Source organism: Bubalus kerabau, chromosome 4 (genome assembly GCF_029407905.1).
Source record: "Bubalus kerabau isolate K-KA32 ecotype Philippines breed swamp buffalo chromosome 4, PCC_UOA_SB_1v2, whole genome shotgun sequence".
In the NCBI taxonomy this organism is placed as follows: Eukaryota; Metazoa; Chordata; class Mammalia; order Artiodactyla; family Bovidae; genus Bubalus; species Bubalus kerabau.
The window spans coordinates 105,264,208-105,286,658 of NC_073627.1; the positions used below are offsets into that span (position 1 = coordinate 105,264,208).

At 39.7% G+C, this 22,451-nt stretch overlaps 2 protein-coding genes across 8 annotated transcripts in view; one reads left to right on the plus strand and one right to left on the minus strand.

Moving 5' to 3' along the window:
* Positions 1 to 3,424: 3,424 nt before the first annotated feature.
* Positions 3,425 to 22,451, plus strand: part of SPATA6L (spermatogenesis associated 6 like) — a 67,224-nt gene continuing 48,197 nt past the window's right edge. For 4 of the 7 annotated variants that reach the window (XM_055578177.1, XM_055578175.1, XM_055578178.1 and 1 more), the window contains exon 1: positions 18,929 to 19,165. In XM_055578177.1, coding sequence (XP_055434152.1) covers positions 19,147 to 19,165 — 19 coding nt within the window. In that variant the 5' untranslated portion in view covers positions 18,929 to 19,146. Of the gene's footprint in view, positions 3,464 to 9,371; positions 9,510 to 13,059; positions 13,109 to 18,928; positions 19,175 to 22,451 lie in introns of those variants that run through there. The other 3 variants (XM_055578182.1, XM_055578180.1, XM_055578179.1) reach the window with 3 other exon arrangements.
* On the minus strand, positions 6,664 to 9,058 carry PLPP6 (phospholipid phosphatase 6). The gene has a single exon (XM_055578183.1). It carries the CDS (start codon positions 9,030 to 9,032, stop codon positions 8,163 to 8,165), a length of 870 nt encoding a protein of 289 aa, XP_055434158.1. The 5' UTR covers positions 9,033 to 9,058; the 3' UTR covers positions 6,664 to 8,162.

Consider the following 22,451-nt stretch of genomic DNA (forward strand, 5'->3'; position numbering starts at 1 on the left):
GAGTAGGATGTATTACTGATGTGTCATTTCTGCAATGCTGTTTTCACTGCTGACCAGAATGCACTGCAGAAACACTCTGGGAATAAGAGTTGTTCAGTTCTGCCACCTACACAGGTGCCTACACATCTAGTAAAAGCCAGTCTCTGTAAGTGGTGACAGTCCAATGGTTTTGCTTGGTCTCCAAGTGGAGGTGGCCATATGTGCCAGAGGCATTGTGTATGTAGCAACTTACGCATCTCTCTGGCAGCTGAGTGCCTCAAGTAACTGTGGTGGGGAAAATGAACCGAGTGTAAATATTTCCTGTCAGTTCATTAAATACCCCTGTGGCAGATTAGCACAAGAAGCTGTGCTCAGTCCTTTCCCATTTTGCGTATTTAGTTTGCACTGTAGTGGTGGGCCCTCCTGTTATGCATGTACTCTCAACCCTATAGACTGGCTTGACCGTCTCTGTACTTAACATCTGATCAGGATCATTATTGAGCATCTACTATGTTAGGTATTTAGGATATAAACTCTTAGGCATGCAGAGCTGACAGTTCACAGAGACAAATAGTAATCAACAATCACAGGAACAAATGAAAACTGCTGTTGGTGCAGTTGCCAAAAAGGTGGTTTAGTTGATAAATTGTGTCCAACTCTTGAGACCCTCTGGACTGTAGCCTGCCAGGCTCCTCTGTCCATGGGATTCTCCAGGCAAGAATACTGGAGTGGGTTGCCATTTCCTTATATATACACACATACACACACCAAAAGGAAGAACAAACTCCAAAAGATTGTGAAGGACAGGGTAGCCTAGCGTGCTGCAGTCCATGGGATTGCAAAGAGTCGGAGACGACTTAGCGACTGAGAAACAAAAACATACATATATACACACATACATACACATACATACACATGCACACATACATATATATGTAATATGTGTTACATGTAGTATGTGTAATATGTATTACACACACATATATATATGTAATAGATTCTACCTTGTCTGGGAGAACATAAGAGAAGCTTGGGTGGGATGTATAAATCTATGTACATTTGGTAATCCATACCTACATCGGATGATACCCTTGGTAAAGAATACAGAGTGAGGAAAAGAAAGAACCAGAAACACTGCTTAGCCTGGGAGAGAAGGATGAATAGAGACACAGGAAAAATGGCCACAGAGTTGGAGGGAAACCAGAAAAGGGCTGTGCAAGGGGAAGCCAAGCAAGGAGGTTTCAGTTTTATCAAGGAGAGTTCAGTTAAGCGAGAAGAGTCCAGTTAAGGGCTAGGAAGAGCATAGAATGGGACATTGTGTCTTGGGATCAATAGATTGTTGCAAGGGCAGTGACATGGTAGGGCATGTCTGGGTTCAAGGGTGCCTCCCTCCCTTCAACTGTGTCATGTTGGACAAATGGCTGTCTGGCCTCAGATTCTGCATCTGTAAATAAGGATAATACCTCCTTCAAAAAGTTATTGTGGGGGTGAATTTAATTACCATACACAACCCTAGCATTTTTCTCAAGAAAGAAAGATTGATTCCTCCCTTCTATTATGTCTAGCCATGTATGTATTTAATATTCAGGTTTTGTTTGTCAATCTCCTTGATATCTTAGCATTGGTGTTGATGATGTACTTGTGAGGGTCAGGGCAGGTCCTGTCCCCTGTATATAACTGCATTAGTAAGGGTGCTAGCAAGCTGTTGTGAGCTGACAAATCAGTGCTCTAGATATTGTAAGTACCCCCTGGTGTGCCTCTCCATATGCAGACAGACAGATCATTGAGGACTGGATACGGACACAATACATTTTCGTTCATCATAATGAGTTTTTCCCTAGGGAAAGGCATTCGGGTTACCAAAATGAATACTGAATTCTTGTCTGAGGTTATCTTTATACACTCAAATTTCTACTATTTGTGTAAATCTCTAATGTAAGATATTAGTAATAAATGACTAATTCCAATACATTTTGTTGTTTGCTTTTTAGAGAGAGTATTGACCTTCCCAGATTTTTTTTTTTTTTTTGATTGGCTAGAAGCAGCCACTCCCCTCCTCTTTTCCTTCTTTTTTTGTCTTAAATACAGTGAATAGGAAAAAAATGCTTTTTCCTCTTCTGGTTAAGAACTTTGCCTTGCCTTCTACCTCTGATGGTTTTTACAGTGTAACCCTGGCTTTGGCAACTATGGTAACTACTGATTGGGAGATAATGTAATTCAGTGCTTGCTTTAAGTTAACTAAACCACAGCAGAGAGACTGAAAACATATTTCTATTGTGACTAAAACAGGATACCTAACTTTTAAACTTCTCTAAGAATTGTCCTTGCATTTTCAGTTAACATGGGTTTCATTTCTTATTGACAGTGGGTGGCCATGTTTTCTGAACTAAACATGAGGAGGTAACATTTCATAAGCAAGAGAGTACCTCTGCTGTGCTGTATGCTGTGCTTGGTTGTGTCAGACTCTTTGTGACTCCATGAACTGTAGCCCACCGGGCTCCTCTGTCTGTGGGATTCTCTAGGTAAGAATATTGGAGTGGGTTGCTATTTCCTTTGCCAGGGGATAGTTCTAACCTAGGGATCGAACCCGCGTCTCTTGCCTCTCTTGCATTGCAGGTAGATTCTTTACCACTGAGCCACCAGGGAAGCCCCATCTATATTAATTGGAATTGTTACAGAATTTCCAGGGCTTGGGGGTCATGCTGCTGCTGCTGCTGCTTCTAAGTTGCTTCAGTCGTGTCCGACTCTGTGCGACCCCATAGACGGCAGCCCACCAGGCTCCCTCGTCCTTGGGATTCTCCAGGCAAGAATACTGGAGTGGGTTGCCATTTCCTTCTCCAATGCATGAAAGTGAAAAGTGAAAGTGAAGTCGCTCAGTCGTGTAGCTACTAAAAACAGGCAGCGCTTTAAATCATAAGGGAACTATGATCACATTCAGCTTTTAGAATGGACACTGTAAATATTTTAACCTAGTGATTGGGGCCCTAAAGAGTTGATGAAAGAGTGGCGGAAAGGAAACTACGACTCTTCGCATCTCTTGATCAGGCGACCGGGGCAGTACACAGGGACGTGCCCTCCTGCCATCGTGCAGTCTGAGAAGCTGATGTTGGGACGAGGACTTCCAAGTAGAGCGCTGGAGGCTCGCGCGCCTGCGTGGGGACCTCTGGAGCATTCCAGGGCGGAAGGGTGCGCGTTTGAGTGTCCATGGCAACGCGACACTTCTGCCTTCTGGAAGCCTTGGCTCCAGCTCCTGCCGTGTGAGACCCGTCCTGGTGGGAGGGACCTGGGCTGGGGGCGGGGGACTGATGGGGTTACAAGGGGGTGGGGGTCTGTGGAAACTGCTGGGAACATTTGCTCCAGGGATTGAGTTAAACTAAGAAAATCGCTCCAAGGCTCAGCACAAAAGGATCTTTTCATTCCTGCCCTTTCACCCACGTAGGGAACTATGCCTTTGGAGGTGGTGGTGGAACTTCAGATCCGGGCGGTAAGAGAGATCGACGAACGTCCCCTCTTTGCCCCAAATCACACTCTTTCCTCGGGGTTCTTTTTCCCGGTCTTTTTCACCACTCCTCGCCCCACACACATCATTAATTGAATCTCTGTCCCTAAGATTTTTTACATTGGTCTTTCTGGCTTTCTAACCTTTAATGCGGATCAGCCTCTTTCCACTGCCGTCCCTTCCCCACCCCAAGCTAACTTCTGTCTTAGCTTTATGTGAAATTTTTCTATTCATTTAAAACAACCTTGTATTAAGTCCCAAGAAGGGTTTTATTTTCTGGGATACAGATTTCTGAGAAGATTAAAAAGCCCCTCCTTTCAATAACCAGGGAAGATTTTACTCTCAAAAAGCCCCATCATGTCCTGATAATTTGCCACCTCTATAAACCAGTCAGAATTTTTCTAAGCTACTTCCCCTACAGATGGTTCTGGCTTGCTAATTCCAAAAAGGAAATAAATCAATAACTTTTTAATAATTATCCACTGAATCCTGCTTAAGTGAGGTGCTCTGGCAGAGTGACTTCATTTTTCCTCTTTGGGGCCAGTCATTCCTTATTGCCTTATTAGCATTCCTTACTATCAAATAAGTCATTCCTTATTATCAAATTGCCAACATCCATTGGATCATAGAAAAAGCAAGCGAGTTCCAGAAAAACATCTACTGCTTTATTGATTATGCCAAAGCCTTTGACTGTGTAGATCACAACAAACAGTGGACAATTCTTCAAGAAGTGGAAATATCAGACCACTTTACCTGCCTCCTGAGAAATCTGTATGCAGGTCAAGAAGCAACAATTAGAACCGGACATGGAACAACAGACTGGTTCCAAATTGGGAAAGGAGTACGTCAAGACTGTATATTGTCACCCTGCTTATTTAACTTCTATGCACAGTACATCATGAGAAATGCCAGGCTGGATGAAACACAAGCTGGAATCAAGATTGCTGGGAGAAATATCAATAACCTCAGATATGCAGATGACACCACCCTTACGGCAGAAAGTGAGGAGGAACTAAAAAGTCTCTTGATGAAAGTGATAGAGGAGAGTGAAAAACTTGGCTTAAAACTCAACATTCAAAAAACTAAGATCACGGCATCCATCCCATCATTCCATGGCAAATAGATGGAGAAGCAATGGAAACAGTGAGAGACTTTCTTTTCTTGGGCTCCAAAATCACTGCAGATGGTGTCTGCAGCTATGAAATTAAAAGACGCTTGCTCCTTGGAAGAAAAGCTATGGTCAACCTAGACAGCATATTAAAAAGCAGAGACATTACTTTGCTGATAAAGGTCCATATACTCAAAGCTATGGTTTTTCTAGTATTCATGTCTGGATGTGAGAGTTGGACTATAAAGAAAGCTGAGCACCGAAGAATTGATGCTTTTGAACTGTGGTGTTGGAGAAGACTCTTGAGAGTCCCTTGGACTGCAAGGAGATCCAATCAGTCCGTCCTAAAGGAAATGAGTCCTGAATATTCATTAGAAGGACTGATGCTGAAGCTGAAACTCCAATACTTTGGCCATCTGACGCGAAGAACTGACTCATCGGAAAAGACCTTAATGTTGGGAAAGATTGAAAGCAGGAGAAGGGTACGACAGAGGATGAGATGGTTAGATGGCATCACCAACTCGATGGACATGAGTTTGAGCGGGCTCCGGAGTTGGTGATGGATAGGGAAGCCTGGCATGCTGCTGTCCATGGGGTTGAAAAGAGTCAGACACGACTAAACAACTGAACTGAACTGATTCCTTATTTCAGCTTCCATTTTCCAATCCTGTAGTTGGTGACAGACTGTCATGTGGTTTTCCCTGAAAGCTATAAGGGACTGTTCTACTGGATATGATTATAAGCCCAAGATCAACAGTTTACAACCATGGAAAATCTGGTTCAGTTCAGTTCAGTTGCTCAGTTGTGTCCGACTCTTTGCGACCCCATGAACCACAGCATGGCAGGTCTCCCTGTCCATCACCAACTCCCGGAGTTCACCCAAACCCATGTCCATTGAGTCGGTGATGCCATCCAATCATCTCATCCTCTGTCGTCCCCTTCTCCTCCTGCCCTCAATCTTTCCCAGCATCAGGGTCTTTTCAAATGAGTCAGCTTTTTGCATCAGGTGGCCAAAGTATTGGAGTTTCAGCTTCAAAATCAGTCCTACCAATGAACACCCAGGACTGATCTCCATGTAAGTGACAAGTGCTGTGATTTCCTCTTATGTGCCGCTCTGAAACAAAGATGGAAATTTCCTGGATTTGAACCACTTTGCTGACAGCAAATAGGACTGACTATATCAAGTGTGCTATATCAGTTGTGAATTCTCACAATTGTTCAGTAAGATGAAGGAATTCATGAGAAGCTGAGTGGTAAATCAGTCTTGCTCCTCATCAAGGCAAAAAAATTAAGTTTTCATCTCACTTCATTCAACATTACTGGTTAATTTTATTTTGACTTTTAAAAGGAATTCATCAATGTACAATTAATTAACAGTAGAATCAGTTTTTTTTTTCCCCCTCTGTAGTACTTAGTATACTCTCCACCCGCCCCCACCCCCCCACCCCAAAAAATCAGATGAATTGACCTGTGCTTTAAAAACCAGCAAACTCAGGCCCTGGCAGTCAAGATAGGGAATTACAAAAAAATAATCAGGAATAAGGTGAGCCTAACTTTGACCTCCCATTATTCAGACCTGTGGATCCTGCAAGAGGAAATATTTTTTTCCAAATATCTGGGCTGAAGATTGCTGCAGTTAAAGTATCTCTGTTAAGGCTAAAAATAAAGGAAACCACCTAGAGTGTCAGAGTTTGGCTGATTCAAGAAGTGAAGAGGTAGTCTGTGTTCAGGATGTTGTGAGAATGCAAATAATTTCTATATTGAAGAGTAGCTATTCCTTTTTCAGTGTTCCTCAAACACTGGAAAATTCACACTTCCACCTAGTCAGAACCTACCTGTCACAGCCATTCTCCAGATTCCTATATGTATGTCTATATGATAGATCAAATGCCATCAACCTATTTTTAAATATGAAATAGTTGGTTATTAAGATTATCTAAAGACATCAATTCCATAGATAATTTAAAGGTTCACATTTTCAGGCATAGCAGCATTTAAAGCACACACCCTCATCAGTCTTTCCCAGTCAAGGAATAATAAGTAGAGTCCACCCTGTCTTTGGTGGTCTTTGGTTTTGTGAATTGGGGCGGCACCATGGATAAACTACTTTAATTGTGAGAGTCAATATAAACAGAAAATCTTGGAGTTATACTTTATGCCTGGTATAGCAGTATGCTCTGCTTGATGAATTTCAAGTTAAATACTGTTACCTAAAGTGTGCTTATATAGAGAAATGGAATTCCACATGAAAAGCTTTAATATACAGGGTCATCCTTGTGGTATATATTTGAAAGCTTATGCTCTTACATTGCAAAGAAGTTATTTCTCCATTTTATTACCTCAATAAAGAAGCATTATTCTTTATTCAGTAGAGATGGTAGGCAGCAGGGCCCATCTCCTTCCATGTTGGTCCACTGATAAAGTATGTGGTGATCCTGCCTCCAAGACTCAGTTCCTCTGACCTCCTCAGTGACTTTGCTTTTCTGTCCTGTCCTGTCATGCTATTTGCGGTCAACAGAATTAAGCCCGAGGCAGTAAGCCCATCTTTACTTTCTATGAGCACTGTTGATATGCCCACTTTTAAGTATTTCTTCTTCAGGTAAGTTCTTGGCTTGTTCTCTGAATGCAGAAGGATAATATTAGGGTAGTGGGAAATACCTATTTAAAGATCTTCGAGGAGGTAGAGGAAAAGAAGAGAAATATATGTACTGTAATCTCTCATTTCCACTACTCAATCTGTGAAGATGGAAGACACAAAACTAAAAAAGCTTGCCAAGAAAATCAGGATTAAGAAGAAATCTCCCCAACTATAGTAACATATTGTCAGAGAATAAATTAGAAAAACCTATGTCATAGGCTCTTAAAATCTACCTCTGCTTCCCATGTGGCGCAGTGGTAAAGAATCCGCCTATCCATGCAGGAGACGCAGGTTCGATCCCTGTGTCAGGAAGATACCCTGGAGTAGGAAAAGGCAACCCACTCCAGTATTCTTGCCTGAAGAATCTCATGGACCAAGGAGCCTGGTGAGCCCATGGGGTCACAATGAGTCAGACTCAGCTGAGTGATTAATGCTATATCATAGACTCTTAAAATACTGTTTAAAATCTACCTCAGGAAAAGGATAAGGATGTGGCTCATTTGCATGTATATATTTACAGAATGAAGTTGCTTTCCTTTTTTCAAAGTTCAATTTACAGGTGATATCTTGATTTACAGGATTACAAAATTTTCTGATGTCAACTTTTAAGAAGCAGCAACATTATAATCACTCCAACTTGGTTTCTTTAAAGTTTTCCTGGAGCGATAAAGAGTTATTTAATAAGTATATAATAGAGGGATTTTTTTTTTTTTTTTGCTTTCTGTAATATGGCTGTGATCAGTAATGGTCAGCACTGTGCTCTAGCCTAGCAACCCATTGCCATTGCCTTCTCCAATTAAGATGATAGGTCACTTGAAATCCCAAAAGGAAACCTGAAATGTCCTTAGAGGGGCAAGCATGATGAATGCTGGTTTATGTCAGTATCATCACGGGTGGAAACCTTCAGATGTCCTGGTGCCACAGTGAAAGAGATGGTGTCACGGCTGGTTCCACAGTACAAAGAGGACTGGAGCAGTGTGCGGTGAAAGCCAGCAATAGTCCACGATGCTGTACTGCATGTAGCCCAGAAAAAAGCCAAAAGCCACGTCGGTGACATTGTGCCGCCCCAGCATGACCCTGGAGAGACCCAAGATGAAGGCCCAGAGTACCACCAGCACCCTCAGTGGGATGGCCAGCACAAGGTGGTTCAGGATGAAGCGCGACACAAGGGCGGCCCTGGTGGTATGGCCTGAAGGGAAGGAGTACTTGTCCACCGAAATAGTGAAAAACATGTCCATCTGGTTGTGGGCTGGGCGGCGCCTGCGGACCAGCCCCTTGATGAGGGACACCAATAGCAGGTCCAACAGCAGGGCGAAGAGCAGGTTCATCAGCACCTCGCGCCCTGCCCAGCTGTCGCTCCTGGACAGGCAGTAGAGGGTGCCGAGCAGCCAGGGGATGCCGTGTCCCGAGATCTCCAGCAATTTCATAAGGGGCCTCATGCTGCCCCAGGACGAGCTCTCCCCCGCGCACACCCCCAGCTTCTTGGACAGCCACAGGTCGATGGCCAGTAGGGAGCGCAGGGCGATACCCAGGAAGGACGGGTTCAGATCTATGCGGTCCTCCTCCGGCAGCTGGGGCGGGAGCGCCTGAGAGGAGCCCGCCCCAGCCAAGGGGAACGAACCGCGGCGGTGCACTGGGCTCTCAGACGCGCGGAGACGGGCGCTGGTGGGGTCGGCGCCCGGCACGCGGCTGCTGAGCAGGGACTGGAACTCGAACCTGCTGCCGCCGCCATGGGCCGGACTGCCGCTGCTGCTGGGGTCGCAGGTGCCCAGCGGGCGTCCCTCGGCGTTCCTTCGTGGGCTCTGCATCGCGGCGAGCGGCCCGAACCACAGTACCTGGCCGGCCTAAGAAGAAGATTCTCAGCCTTGCAGCCTCTTCCGCTTCCGCACTGCCATCCTGGAGGGGCGGGGAGAGGAGCCAGGGAGAGAACGATTGTGACACCTGGCGGAGATGTGCGAGGAAAGTGGATTTTCCAGTTTGCGCAAGGGGAGGAGGGGGGGGGGGGGGGTGGTGGTGCTATGAGAGAAGGTGAGAGTTGGTGGTGGTGGGGAGGTGGGGGGGGATTTGACGTGGGAGGTTAGGGAAAATAGAGCCTTTACAGAACAAAACAAAACAAATCCCTTTTCTCTATTTTTTTTTTTTTTAAGATTTCTTGCCCAGGGGTGTTCCTTCCTGACAAGCATGATGTGTTCCTTGGAGTTTACCTCCTGAATCAGTACCTGGAGACAGACTGCTTTCCTTCTATGTTCCCTATTATGATTCAGCGAAGCATGAGGTTTGAAAAGGTGATCTTGACTTTCTCATTGCTAAATAGAGAAATTCACATTCTGTTGTTTGAAGATCATTTACTGGTTTTTATAAAGAACACAGCTTTTATAAAGTTATTTTGTAAATTTTGTTTAAAAAAATTACATGAAGGCACCTCAGCACAGTGCAGAACCATAGTTGGAGGACTTGTTTTGAATCCCAGATCTGAGCCAACTTCTGTCAAACTACTGCTAAGTACCCTGGTGGTTGTTTTCTATTCTTGGAACTCCCATGGCATTTTCTAACTGGAGCAGAGAGCATTTTCTGAATGTTTTTGGAGATGTTAGAGGCAACTGAGATAAATTTCTTATAGAGATTATCAGTAAACTAGCAGACCTCAAAAACAAACTTTTTAGGCCCAGAAAAATACCCCAAACTAACCAAATTAGTTAAACCCTGTATCTGAAATCCTGTAACAAAACAAGAAGGCCCTTTACATTTTCTGAGTTTCCTTAGGTCATATCTGGTTTATTTAGCTCAGTGATAAAGACTAGATTCCATTCCAATGAATGTCAAATATATAAATAGCCAAATGTTACTAACCCTCTTCCCACTTTCATGAAATATTAATTTTGTTACCATCCAATCACTGACAATCTCTTAAGGTTTTTCTTTGGAATTTAGAGATTGAATCAGTTTTAACCTTGATAAGTCTATGATTTTGTCCCCAACAGTATCACTGAGGTACTTCTTTGGGGAAGGGTATGAATGTGGGAAGGCTCCAGCAGAGGGCCTATCACTTTAAAAGGTCTGGTTGGTGGTGCCCAGAAAATGACATCTATGTTTCAAACTGAGAGTAGGAAAAGAGGGAGTTCCTTGACAGTCCAGTGGTTAGGTTTCTACTGCAGGAGGCCCAAGTTCAATCCCTAATCGGGGAACTAAGATCCTCCAAGTTGTGTGGCACAGCCAGAAAAACAACAACAACAACAGAGAAGATGACTATTGATGTTTTTTGAAAGGTCTAGGGCTGTGTGTAATATTTTTATAAATCACTGTCTGTTAATTTAAATAGAGTCTTCCTAACTGGCTGGGTAAGAAAGGAATAAATGGATATTATCTTAGAATATACAGTCAGTATACAAAGGAATCTACTGCTGTTTTGATATTGGTCATGGTAAAAAGTGGGTGGAGAAAATTCAGTGCATTTTTTCCTCCAAGAATTTCCTTATTAGTTTTATCAACTTTAAATGTGCTTATTTAGATGACTTTAAAAATATTTTTATAAGAAACTCGAGAATGTAAAATTGTAAAAGCTGTAAATCAATCTATAAATGACCTTGGAGGTCATCCAGTCCCACCTCCCTGACTTGCAAAAGAGGACAGTGAGTCTCAGAGTCACTGCAGATGCCATTACTGATGTCACAAAACTGTGTATTTGAGATTACTAGTAAAAAACATTATGGACCATTTTTCATTTTATAAGGTGCAATTACATAAGATGCTTAATTTTTTAAAGAACTTTTTATTTTATATTGGGGTATAGCCAATTAACAATACTGTGATAGTTTTAGGTGAACAGTGAAGGGACTCAGCCCATGTACATGTATCCATATTCCCCCAAACTGTCCTCCCATCCAGGCTGCCTCAACATTGAGAAGAGTTCCATGTGCTATACAGTAGGTTATCCTTGTTGGTTATCCATAAATGCTTTATTTTAAATTTTGAAAAATTGCCCTCGTGTGAGCTCTTTGGGTTCATATTCAGACTTTCTACTAGTTGACTCCAGCTTTCTTGTATCTGTTCCGTTCTTTAGCCACAAATACTTGGCAGCGAGTAATGAAAACATTGGACCTTCTGAGTAATTCAGAATTCAGTGTTCTAAAGCAGCCAGGTAAATAAGAAATTATTCATAAAGAATGTAAGAGCCATTGTGTTTAAGCAGCTCATGTTGATCATTTATTTCCCATAATCATCCTTGAATAATTCTTAGACATAAATGAAGAGAAAGGATGAAATATTACTGAAACAGTTTTGGAAAAAATCACAGCTCACCCACATTTACTTGTTATATCCAAGTCAGTGAGACAAAAATGGATTACAGGGGACAGCTTCTACTTTTGTCATTAAAGTAGACCTGGTTTTGGGTCAAGAGCAGATTTTAATCATGCTTAAGGTTAAGCACCATTTAAATCAGAAATTTGATACCTGAAATCAAAGTCTACTGAAAACTTTTTTTTAAAAAACAAGATTCTAAAGTTCAGAAAGAGGGGCATGGTATGCTTTTATTTCAGTCCTAGGCCCTTTTATACGAAGGACAGAATGAACACATTTGGCTATGTCTAGACAGGTATCTGGTCCCCTCACTTCATAGGAAATAGATGGGGAAATAGTGGAAACAGTGTCAGACTTTATTTTTTTGGGCTCCAAAATCACTGCAGATGGTGACTGCAGCCATGAAATTAAAAGATGCTTACTCCTTGGAAGGAAAGTTATGACCAACCTAGATAGCATATTCAAAAGCAGAGACATTACTTTGCCAACAAAGGTCCGTCTAGTCAAGGCTATGGTTTTTCCTGTGGTCATGTATGGATGTGAGAGTTGGACTGTGAAGAAAGCTGAGCGCCGAAGAATTGATGCTTTTGAACTGTGGTGTTGGAGAAGACTCTTGAGAGTCCCTTGGACTGCAAGGAGATCCAACCAGTCCATTCTAAAGGAGATCAGTCCTGGGTGTTCATTGAAAGGAATGATGCTAAAGCTGAAACTCCAGTACTTTGGCCACCTGATGCAGAGAGCTAACTCATTGGAAAAGACTCTGATACTGGGAGGGATTGGGGGCAGGAGGAGAAGGGGACGACAGAGGATGAGATGGCTGGATGGCATCACCGACTCAATGGACGTGAGTTTGAGTGTACTCCGGGAGTTGGTGATGGACAGGGAGGCCTGGCATGCTGCAATTCATGGGGCCACAAAGAGTCGGACACGACTGAGCAACTGAACTGAACTGAACTGAGACAGGTATCACAGTGTTTTTCTTGTGGTTCATGATATACCTAAAACTCATGAGGCTGTCTCTCTTTTGTTATTTTTGGATTCTGTGGGAGTCTAGCTATGAGTATTTAGCTTTTCCTTTGTGTTACACATAGAATTTTTATGTATGTTCCTTTTTAGCACAACCAGTTGTTTGGGAAGAGAAGTCATTCATTCAGTTAACATATAGTGAATATCTGTTGTATTCAGGATGTTTTTCTAGGTACTCAAACAAGACTGTTTGAGGTTGATATCAGATGTGCTTTTAGGAACAGACTGTGGGGCCAGGTCAAGTGGATGACATTTTGAACATGTGGTAGTTTCAGCCAACTCAAATTTTCCTTGTTCTTTGTATTGTGTTAATTCTTATTCATTTCCTCTGTAGTCACTTGTTGAACTTTTAACCACATAGCTGTTAAAGGCACTCCTTTTGAATCCTAAAGTGTCATATGGCTGGATTTGACATGTGTTAATAATTTGGAAGAAAATGATCTAAATTTTATATAAGTATATATTAATAAAACTTGGAAGATTTATTTCCCCCATTTTTTTCCCGTATAGGTATTTGAAAATGCAATAGATCCTGGAGCTGTAGCAGACATTTTAGAAAGTAGGTACTCCTCTCTACACCCCCTGCCCCAAAAGAGAGTGAGAGACTATTGTGTATATGTAATTCATAGATATAAAATTCTGCTGTATTCTGTTATGATACTTCCATATTTAACCCATATTTATGTTCATGATAGTCTGTAAAATTTGAATCATGTTAATTGAATTACAAACCATTTTCTAGATATAGATGGGATTTATTAGATGGTATGATTCTGTTTTTTATTTTATTGCAATTAAATGATTTTTATATCTTAACCTAGTTATGTAACCACCACCATAATCTTACATTTTCATCACCACATATATAGCTATATACCCATTCTGCCTCATCCCTTCCAGCCCTAGACAACTACTAACTAAACTATATGCCTCTATAGATTTGCTTATTCTGGATATTTTTCATATAAATGGAATTATATAATATGTGGTCATTTGTAACTTGCTTCTTTAACTTAGCATAACATTTCTAAGATTCTTCCTGCTACAACATGTGTCAATATTTGACTTCTTTTTATATCTTCATGGATCAGGGATCAAACATGTGTCTCCTGCATTGGCAGGTGGATTCTTTACCACTGTGCCACCAGGGAAGCACTAACTCAAAGATCTTTGGTTTTTTCTAAGAGTTTTATCATTTTAGCTCTTACATTTAGGTCTATAGTACATATTGAGTTGATTTTTGTAAATGGCAAGTTCTTTGGAAGGAATGATGCTAAGGCTGAAACTCCAGTACTTTGGCCACCTCATGCGAAGAGTTGACTCATTGGAAAAGACTCTGATGCTGGGAGGGATTGGGGGCAGGAGGAGAAGGGGATGACAGAGGATGAGATGGCTGGATGGCATCACCGATTCAATGGACGTGAGTTTGGGTGAACTCCGGGAGTTGGTGATGGACAGGGAGGCCTGGCGTGCTGCAATTCATGGGGTCCCAAAGAGTGACTGAACTGAACTGAAGGGTCCAACTTCAGTCTTTCCCATCTGGATATCCAGTTGTCTTCACACCATTATTACTAAGAGTATTTTTTCCCCATTGAATAGTCTTGATACTCTTGTTGAAAATCAACTGACTATAAGTGTGAAGGTTTTTTTGGAGGGTCTCAATTCTATTTCATTGATTGATGTATCTGTCATTATGCTGGTGCCACACTATTTTGTTTATTATAGCTTTATGGTTAGTTTTAAAACGAAATTTTTTTTCAAGATTGTTTTTCCTATTTGGGTTCCCTTAGTTTGCCATATGAACTTTAGGATCAGCTTGTCAGTTTGCAAAGAAGCCAACTAGAAAGTTGATAGGCATTGATAGACTGCATTGAACCTGTAGATCATCTTGGAGAATATTGGCATCTTAACAATATTAAGTCTTCCAATTCATGGCATGGCTTGTGGTGATAATTAATTGAATATAAGGAATTTAGAAACTGAGATAGATGAAGTACAACACATTACCTTTGGGGTGATGGTTGAAAAGAATATAATCCTCACTCCTGTTTGGAAAACTTAAAATTATGGGCTGTCTTGGCTTTTAATTTTCTTGGCATTTAAAATTTTGTTCTTACATATTCATGTTTTTCTTAAGTCTACAAAGGAAGAATTTTACTTTTATGGTATGTATTTTTTAGCTTTTTTGAGATGTAACTGATATACAACATTGTGTAAGTTTAAGGTGTACAACATGTGGATTTGATACTCAGGTATTTTGCAAAATGATTACTACAGTAGTGTTAGGTTATACCTCTATCACATCACATAATTACCTTTTTTTTTTGTGGTGAGAACATTTAAGATCTACTGTCAGTAACTTTCAGGTATATAATACAGTATTATTAACTGTAATCACCATTATTGTCTATATTAAAATGTTTTTACTTCTAATATTTTGTGGGAATTATTTTTATTGATTTTTATTGTTATATCATTTGTATTTTAAATTACTTTTAATATTTGAATTTTATTCTTATCCTTATAGACCTTATCCTTATAAAACATATCCTTGTTGTCCAGTTGCCAAGTCGTGTCTGACTCTTTGCAACCCAATGGACCAGAGCAAGCCAGGCCTCCCTGTCTGTCACTGGAGTTTGTCCAAGTTCATGTTCATTGAATTGGTGATGCCATCCAACCATCTCATCCTCTGTTGCCCTCTTCTCCTTCTGCCTTCAATCTTTCCAGCATCAGGGTCTTTTCCAATGAGTCAGCTGTTGGCATCAGGTGGCCAAAGTATTGGAGCTTCAGCATCAGTCCTTCCAAAGAGTATTTAGGGTTGATTTCCTTTAGGATTGACTGGTTTGATCTCCTTGCAGTCCAAGGGACTCTCAAGAGTCTTCTCCAGCACCACAATTTGAAAGCATCAATTCTTTGGCGCTCTGCCTTCTTTATGGTCTGCCTCTCACATCTGTACATGACTACTGGAAAGACCATAACTTTGACTGTATGGACCTTTGTTGGAAAAATGATGTCTTTGCTTTTTAATATACTATCTAGGTTTGTCATAGTTTTCCTTTCAAGAACCAAGCGTCTTCCAATTTCATGGCTATAGTCACCATCTGCAGTGATTTGGGGCCCAAGAAGAGGAAATCTCTCACTGCTTCCACCTTTTCCCGTTCTATTTGCCATGAAGCAATAGGACTGGATGCCATGGTCTTAGTTTTTTAATATTGAATTTTAAGGCAGCCTTTTCATACTCTTCGTTCACCCTCATCAAGAGGCTCTTTAGTTCCTCTTCAGTTTCTGCCATTAGAAATGGTATCATCTGCATATCTGAGGTTGTTGATATTTCTCTCAGCAGTCTTGATTCCAGCTTGTAACTCATCCAGCCTGGCATTTTGAGTGATGTGCTCTGCATATAAGTTAAATAAACAGGGTGACAATAATAAACAGCCTTTTCATACTCCTTTCTTAATTTTGAACCAGTTGGTTGTTCCATATAAGGTTCTAACTGTTGCTTCTTGACCTGCATACAGGTTTCTGAGGAGACAGTAAGATGGTCTGGTATTCCCGTCTCTTCAAGAGTTTTCCACAGTTTGTTATGGTTCACACAGTCACAGGCTTTAGCGTAGTCAATAAAACAGCAATAGTTGTTTTTCTGAAATTCCCTTGCTTTCTCTATGATCCAGCGAATGTTGGCAATTTAATCTCTTTTTCCTCTGCCTTTTCTAAACCCAACTTGTACATCTGGAAGTTCTCAATTCAAGTACTGCTGAACCTAGCTTGATGGATTTTGAGTATAACCTTACTAGCATGGGAAGTGAGCACAATTGTCCAGTAGTTTGAATATTCTTTAGTACTCCCCTTCTTGGGAATTGGGGTGAAGGTTGACCTTTTCCAGTCCTGTGGCCACTCCTGGGTTTTCCAAATTTGCTAACATATTGCATATAGACACTATTTCTAAATATATTTTGAACTCAGGAAAGATAAAAAATTGTTGTTTTATTTATATAGTCATACAGCATACTCTTTTAAGCAAAGTAAGTTTTTATGGGTTAATGGATAACAGTATTTTGAATTTTAAAATGAAAAATATATTGTTATTTTGGTGATTTATGAATACATTTTTGAGAAAGAAAATATCACATTTTGTCAGTACTTTTCAGGGGACAAAATATATTTTTATAACTCAGTTATTCTTACCACATGTCCCAATATGTTGGGTCTAGAAATACCTGATTCATTGGTGTTATGCCACTTATTATTATTTTAGTAATATAAATAGGGTGTTATGGCAGTTTTACACTTAGTAATTAATGAAAAACTCTGACAATATTCTGAAGTATTAAAATCTAATTTTTTCTTTTTAGGCTTTCTAACCAGATTTGAGTTAATACAGCTAGTGTCTCCAGGTAATGTGCCAATAAATGAATTTCTAAATTAGTTTTGTTGTTGTTTTTGTCGTTGAGTCGCTAAGTCATGTCCGACTTTTTGCGACCCTATGGATTGTAGCACACCAGGCTCCTCTGTCCTGCACTGTCTCCCAGAGTTTGCTCAAATTCATACCCATTGAATTGGTGATGCTATCTAACAATTTTAAAAGGATTTTGGCATGACACAATTGTGACTTGCATTTAAAAGTTGTGCTTTCTGTAACACATGCTCCCTTTCCCCAACTGGTCTATTGAATTTTTCCCACTTTCAGAAGAGTAACTTTATGGCTTTGATATATTAGTAAGCATAACTTGAACAGGTTCTTTGACTTTCCACTTTTTCACAGTTTTATGTAATAATCATCAAATAATTTTTTTAGTCCCAACTCAGCTTCTTTCAAGTGTTGGCTTTTGATGGTGTTGTAATTTGTGGAGTGAGTGCATTTAAAAATTGTGCTTTCTGTAACACATGCTCCCTCTCCCCAACTGGTCTATTGAATTTTTCCCACTTTCAGAAGAGTAACTTTATGGCTTTGATATATTAGTAAGCATAACTTGAACAGGTTCTTTGACTTTCTACTTTTTCACAGTTTTATGTAATAATCATCAAATAATTTTTTTAGTCCCGAGGAAATGGCAACCCACTCCAGTGTTCTTGCCTGGAGAATCCCAGAGACTGGGGAGCCTAGTGGGCTGCCGTCTATGGGGTCGCACAGAGTTGGACACAACTGAAGCGACTTAGCAGCAGCAGCTTCTTTCAAGTGTTTGCTTTTGACGGTGCTGTAATTTGTGGAGTGAGTGTGTGTGTGTGTGTGTGTGTGTGTGTGTGTCTGAGTTTAGCCCAAAGCCATCTTCTCTGTTGATGCTAGAACAGGGTTGACAAACTACAGCCCCCAGGCTAAATCCAGCTGTGGTCTGTTTTTGTATGACCCATGAGCTAAGATTGGCTTCCACATTTTAAAGAACTGAGATTTACTCATATACTATAAAATTCACCATTTTCAAGTATACAATTCAGTTATTTTTAGTATGTTCACAAGATTGTGTAGCCATCACCACTTATCTAGTTTTAGAATTTTTATTCCCTCCAAAGAAACCTTGTACTCATTAGCACTCATTCTTCATTCTTTCTTCCTCCCAACCCCTGGCCACCACTAATCTAATTTCTGTCTCTAATTGATTTTCTCATACTGGACTTTTCATGTAAATGGAATTAGGCAATTTGTGCCCTTTATGTCTGACTTCTTTCAGTTAGCAAAATGTTTTCAAAGTTCATCCTTGTAGCATATATCAGTACTTCATTCCTTTTTATGACTAATGATCTTTTATATGAATATGCCATATTTTGTTTATCCACTCATCAATTGATGGACATTAGAGTTGTTTCCACTGTTTGGATATTATGAGTAGCACTTGTGTGAACATTCCTGTACAAGTTGTGTAAGTATGTGTTTTTAGTTCTCTTATATTTGGTTATATACCTAGGAGTGGAATTGATAGATCATATGGTAATTCCATGTTTAGCTTTTTAAGGAACTGCCAGCCAAACTGTGGTTTTTACATTTTTAAATAGCTGGAAAAAATTTTTTTTAAAGAAAGAGTTTTATTGATCAATGGAAATTATATGAAATTCAAATTTCATCATCTGTGATGTTTTTATCCACACTCATTCATAGAAGTGTTTATGGCTGCTTTTGTGTTAGTTACAATGAGAGTTGACTAGTTGTGACTATATGGCTTTCAAAGCTTAAAATACTTTATTCTCTGGCCCTTTGCAGAATAAGTTTGTGACTTCTGTGCAGGAATCATGGGACTTGAGGAGAAAAACATTCTGTAATGCCTTTGTTTTGTGTTATGCAAGAGACCTGAGCTAATGAGAGCAAGTAGTCACTGCCACCTGGTGACACCAATTCTCAGAGTTTCTCAATGTGGCTGATTATCTGGTGATTTTAAAGGCTGTGTGTGTATGTGAGAAAGAGAGAGAAAGAGAGGATACCTAAAACTCAGAAACATTTCACATCCTCTTCGGATCTTTGCTACCATACATTTTACCTTTTCCTTTACCAACTTCACAGTTTTGACTTGTAAAAAGCACTCCCAAATTATGAAGGAACCTTTATTTATATTTTGGTGATACTTGGTGGTCATGTTTCTTGATACTTTTCTGTGGTAAGAAGAACATATGGATATGGATTTTTTAAGTAAATAAGGTCATATATATTGTCTTCTACTAGCTTCCCCAATTGTATGTCACTGTTATATTGTACTTTTTTAAAACTAACATTTATTTATTTATTTATTTTGTTTTTGGCGGTGCTGGGTCTTTAAAACTGTGTGGCCTTTCTCTAACTGTGGCGAGCAGTGGCTACTCTTCATTGCAGTGTGTGGGCTTCTCATTGCGCTGACTTCTCTTGTTGCTGAGCACAGGATCTAGGGTGCACAGGCTTCAGTAGTTGCAGCACATGGGCTTCGTAGTTGCGGCTCCCAGGCTCTAGAGCACAGGCTCAATAGCTGTGGTGCATGGGCTTAGTTGCTCCCATGGCATGTGGAATCTTCCCAGATCAGGGATCAAACCCGTGTCTCCTGCATTGGCAGGCAGATTCTTTACCATTGAATCTTACCAGGGAAGTCCTTATATTGTAATTTTTAAAAACAGGCCAAAAAGCATTATTTTTTATATCATGAAATAATTTCATGAATTTATTTGTGCTTTTATAGGTCTATAAGAAGTATGTAAATAATATTTTTTGTTTTACTTTTTCACTCTAAATTGTTACGTATAGGTAACTTATTTGTCATTTTCAATAGCTATGTATTTTCCATAGCATTACTATGAACCTTAAATTCATATTGTTGAACATTAGGATTTCTTTGTCTTTGTCTTTATATTTATAACAATTTTTTCTCTTGATATATTTGTAAAGAATAGAATTGCTAGATTGAACCATATCTTATAAAAACCTGGGAGTAAATTGATCCCCGGCAAGTTTCCATTATTTTTACTGCATTTAACATTATATAGTGTGCTTGCTCCCCATACCCTGGCTAATGCTGGATACTATCATTTGGATTTTTTTGTGTTTAAAAAGTATGTAATAATTTCTTTAAAATATATTTTACCATATTTTTGGTCTCTTCTTTTTAGATATGATTTGTGACAACCTTAACATTTTAAATTTATTTCTTAAAAGTTTCCACTTTCCTATATTATAGTTTGTTTTTTTTCCTTCTGTATAACATGATAGTCAGTGTCCTTTGATTACCTGTGGAGCAATGTCTGGATATTAACATTGCATTTTGGTGTAAATTCCTGATATTTTCACCAAAGTTTTAAATCTGTTATACTTAAAAGTCAGACACGACTGAGCGACTTCACTTTCATTTTTCACTTTCATGCACTGGAGAAGGCAATGGCACTCCACTCCAGTCTTCTTGCCTGGAAAATCCCATGGACGGAGGAGCCTGGTAGGCTGCAGTCCATGGGGTCGCTAAGAGTCGGACATGACTGAGCGACTTCACTTTGACTTTTCACTTTCATGCATTGGAGAAGGAAATGGCAACCCACTCCAGTGTTCTTGCCTGGAGAATCCCAGGGACGGGGGAGCCTGGTGGGCTGCCGTCTATGGGGTCGCACAGAGTTGGATACGACTGAAGTGTCTTAGCAGCAGCAGATACTTAATACATATGTTTGCATTATTTTAATATTTCATTGTGTGAAATTTTCTTTTTCTTAAGAAAGCATGGGAGAAGGAGGTGAGCCTGGCAGATACCTGAGCTAAAGCAGAGGTGGCTGTGGAGGCTTTTCTGAAGACTGTGGCGCTGCTCACTGTGGTGGTTTTGGAGCAGAGCAAGGGCCCCAATGGAGTAGACCCAGAGTCTGACGTTCTTTCTTCTTCTTCTTGGTTTATTGGCCAAGGCAGGTCCTAAAAACAGACAAGAACCCTAAGATCTCAGTGGGTCTGGGGATGGACACTCTTATATGTGTCTGTGGTTTCTTAGGTAGGCAAAACAGAGGGAAGAAAGTGACAGGCTAAAATCAGGGCATTGAGTTTTTAATTTGACCCAGTTTTATGTTCAAACATATATCATAAGTGGCAAGTTATATTTTAGTTTGCTAATGAAATAGAAGCAGGACCAGGTCTTATTTAATTTTTTGTGAGTTAAAAAAGACCCAATAGCTAAATATTCTTACAGTAAAAATTTTAACTAACTAAATTATATAAAATAGTAAAAGGCCATATTGATCAACAACATTCATTGACAATAATTGCTATTAACAATTTGTTGTTTATCTTTTTTATGCCTTTTATAGTGCATTTAATATATATAATGTATTTAGTATATTCAACCAATCTTAAAATATATAGATATATAGACAAACACATACTCACATATGAGTACATAAATATTAAATATATCTAATATTTAGTATATGTATATATATATACATATCTATGCATATATATATACTATATATAGTATATATATATATATATACTATATATAGTATATATATATATATATATATATATATATAGGTTGAATATGTATTTCCTGAAACTTCAGATATATTTTTGACTGCCATTTGTTTTTTGCTTGACTAGAAATCCATCTGTGAGAATGTTGCAAGAATAGTTCAAAACTGTAATGACTGGAGAGTGTTAAAACTGAATGCATGGTTATGGGTTATAACTTAGAAATTAATCAGATATAAAAGATACAAAGTGAAGGCTTTTTTACACTTGTCTTCTTTTTCTTTATTATCCTTGGATTTCAGATTGTAATTTTAGTCGGATTAAACTTGAATTGTTCAATAGAATTAATTTTTTTTCAGCTTCAAATATATATAGATTGATCCATCAATTTGTGCAACATCTGTTTATTGGATGTATACTCAGAAAATGCTCTGCCCTGTGCCACTTCTTGGTATTATGCTGGTGGCACCAGGCATAGAGTGGTGACATGTGAGCCCTCTAGATCTGCTGGTTCTTGATACTAGGTAATTAAGTAAAAATGACTTGCTTAAAGTCTCAAGTGGACTGTGCTGTGGGGTCACATGGGCCACATTTAGGTTCTCAGGGATCAATTCTTCATTGGCTGAATTGTTACTTTTTAATTTTGTTGTCAGTATTACTGTGTCTGATACTTTTTCATAGCACTAAGACATATTCTGACCATTAAGTTTGTGAGATAAGTACCTCAGATTTGCATAGGACTGTACTGCTAAAGAATGAAGAAATCTAGTAATTTGGCTTAGAAGCAATAAAAACTCCTGGGTCTTCGGTTTACAAAGATGGGAAAAAGCAAATAGACACGGGGTGGGGTGGAGGTGGGGCAGCATAATCCTGTTTGACAGTGAGCTTGGTGCTTTCTTTTATTGACCTCTTAAATAAAAACTTCTACTTTGGGAAAAGTCATGTATATTCAGTCCAGCTTTTAACATACTCTTTTAATGGGCACCCATTCCCTGAATCAGAGCTTGATTTT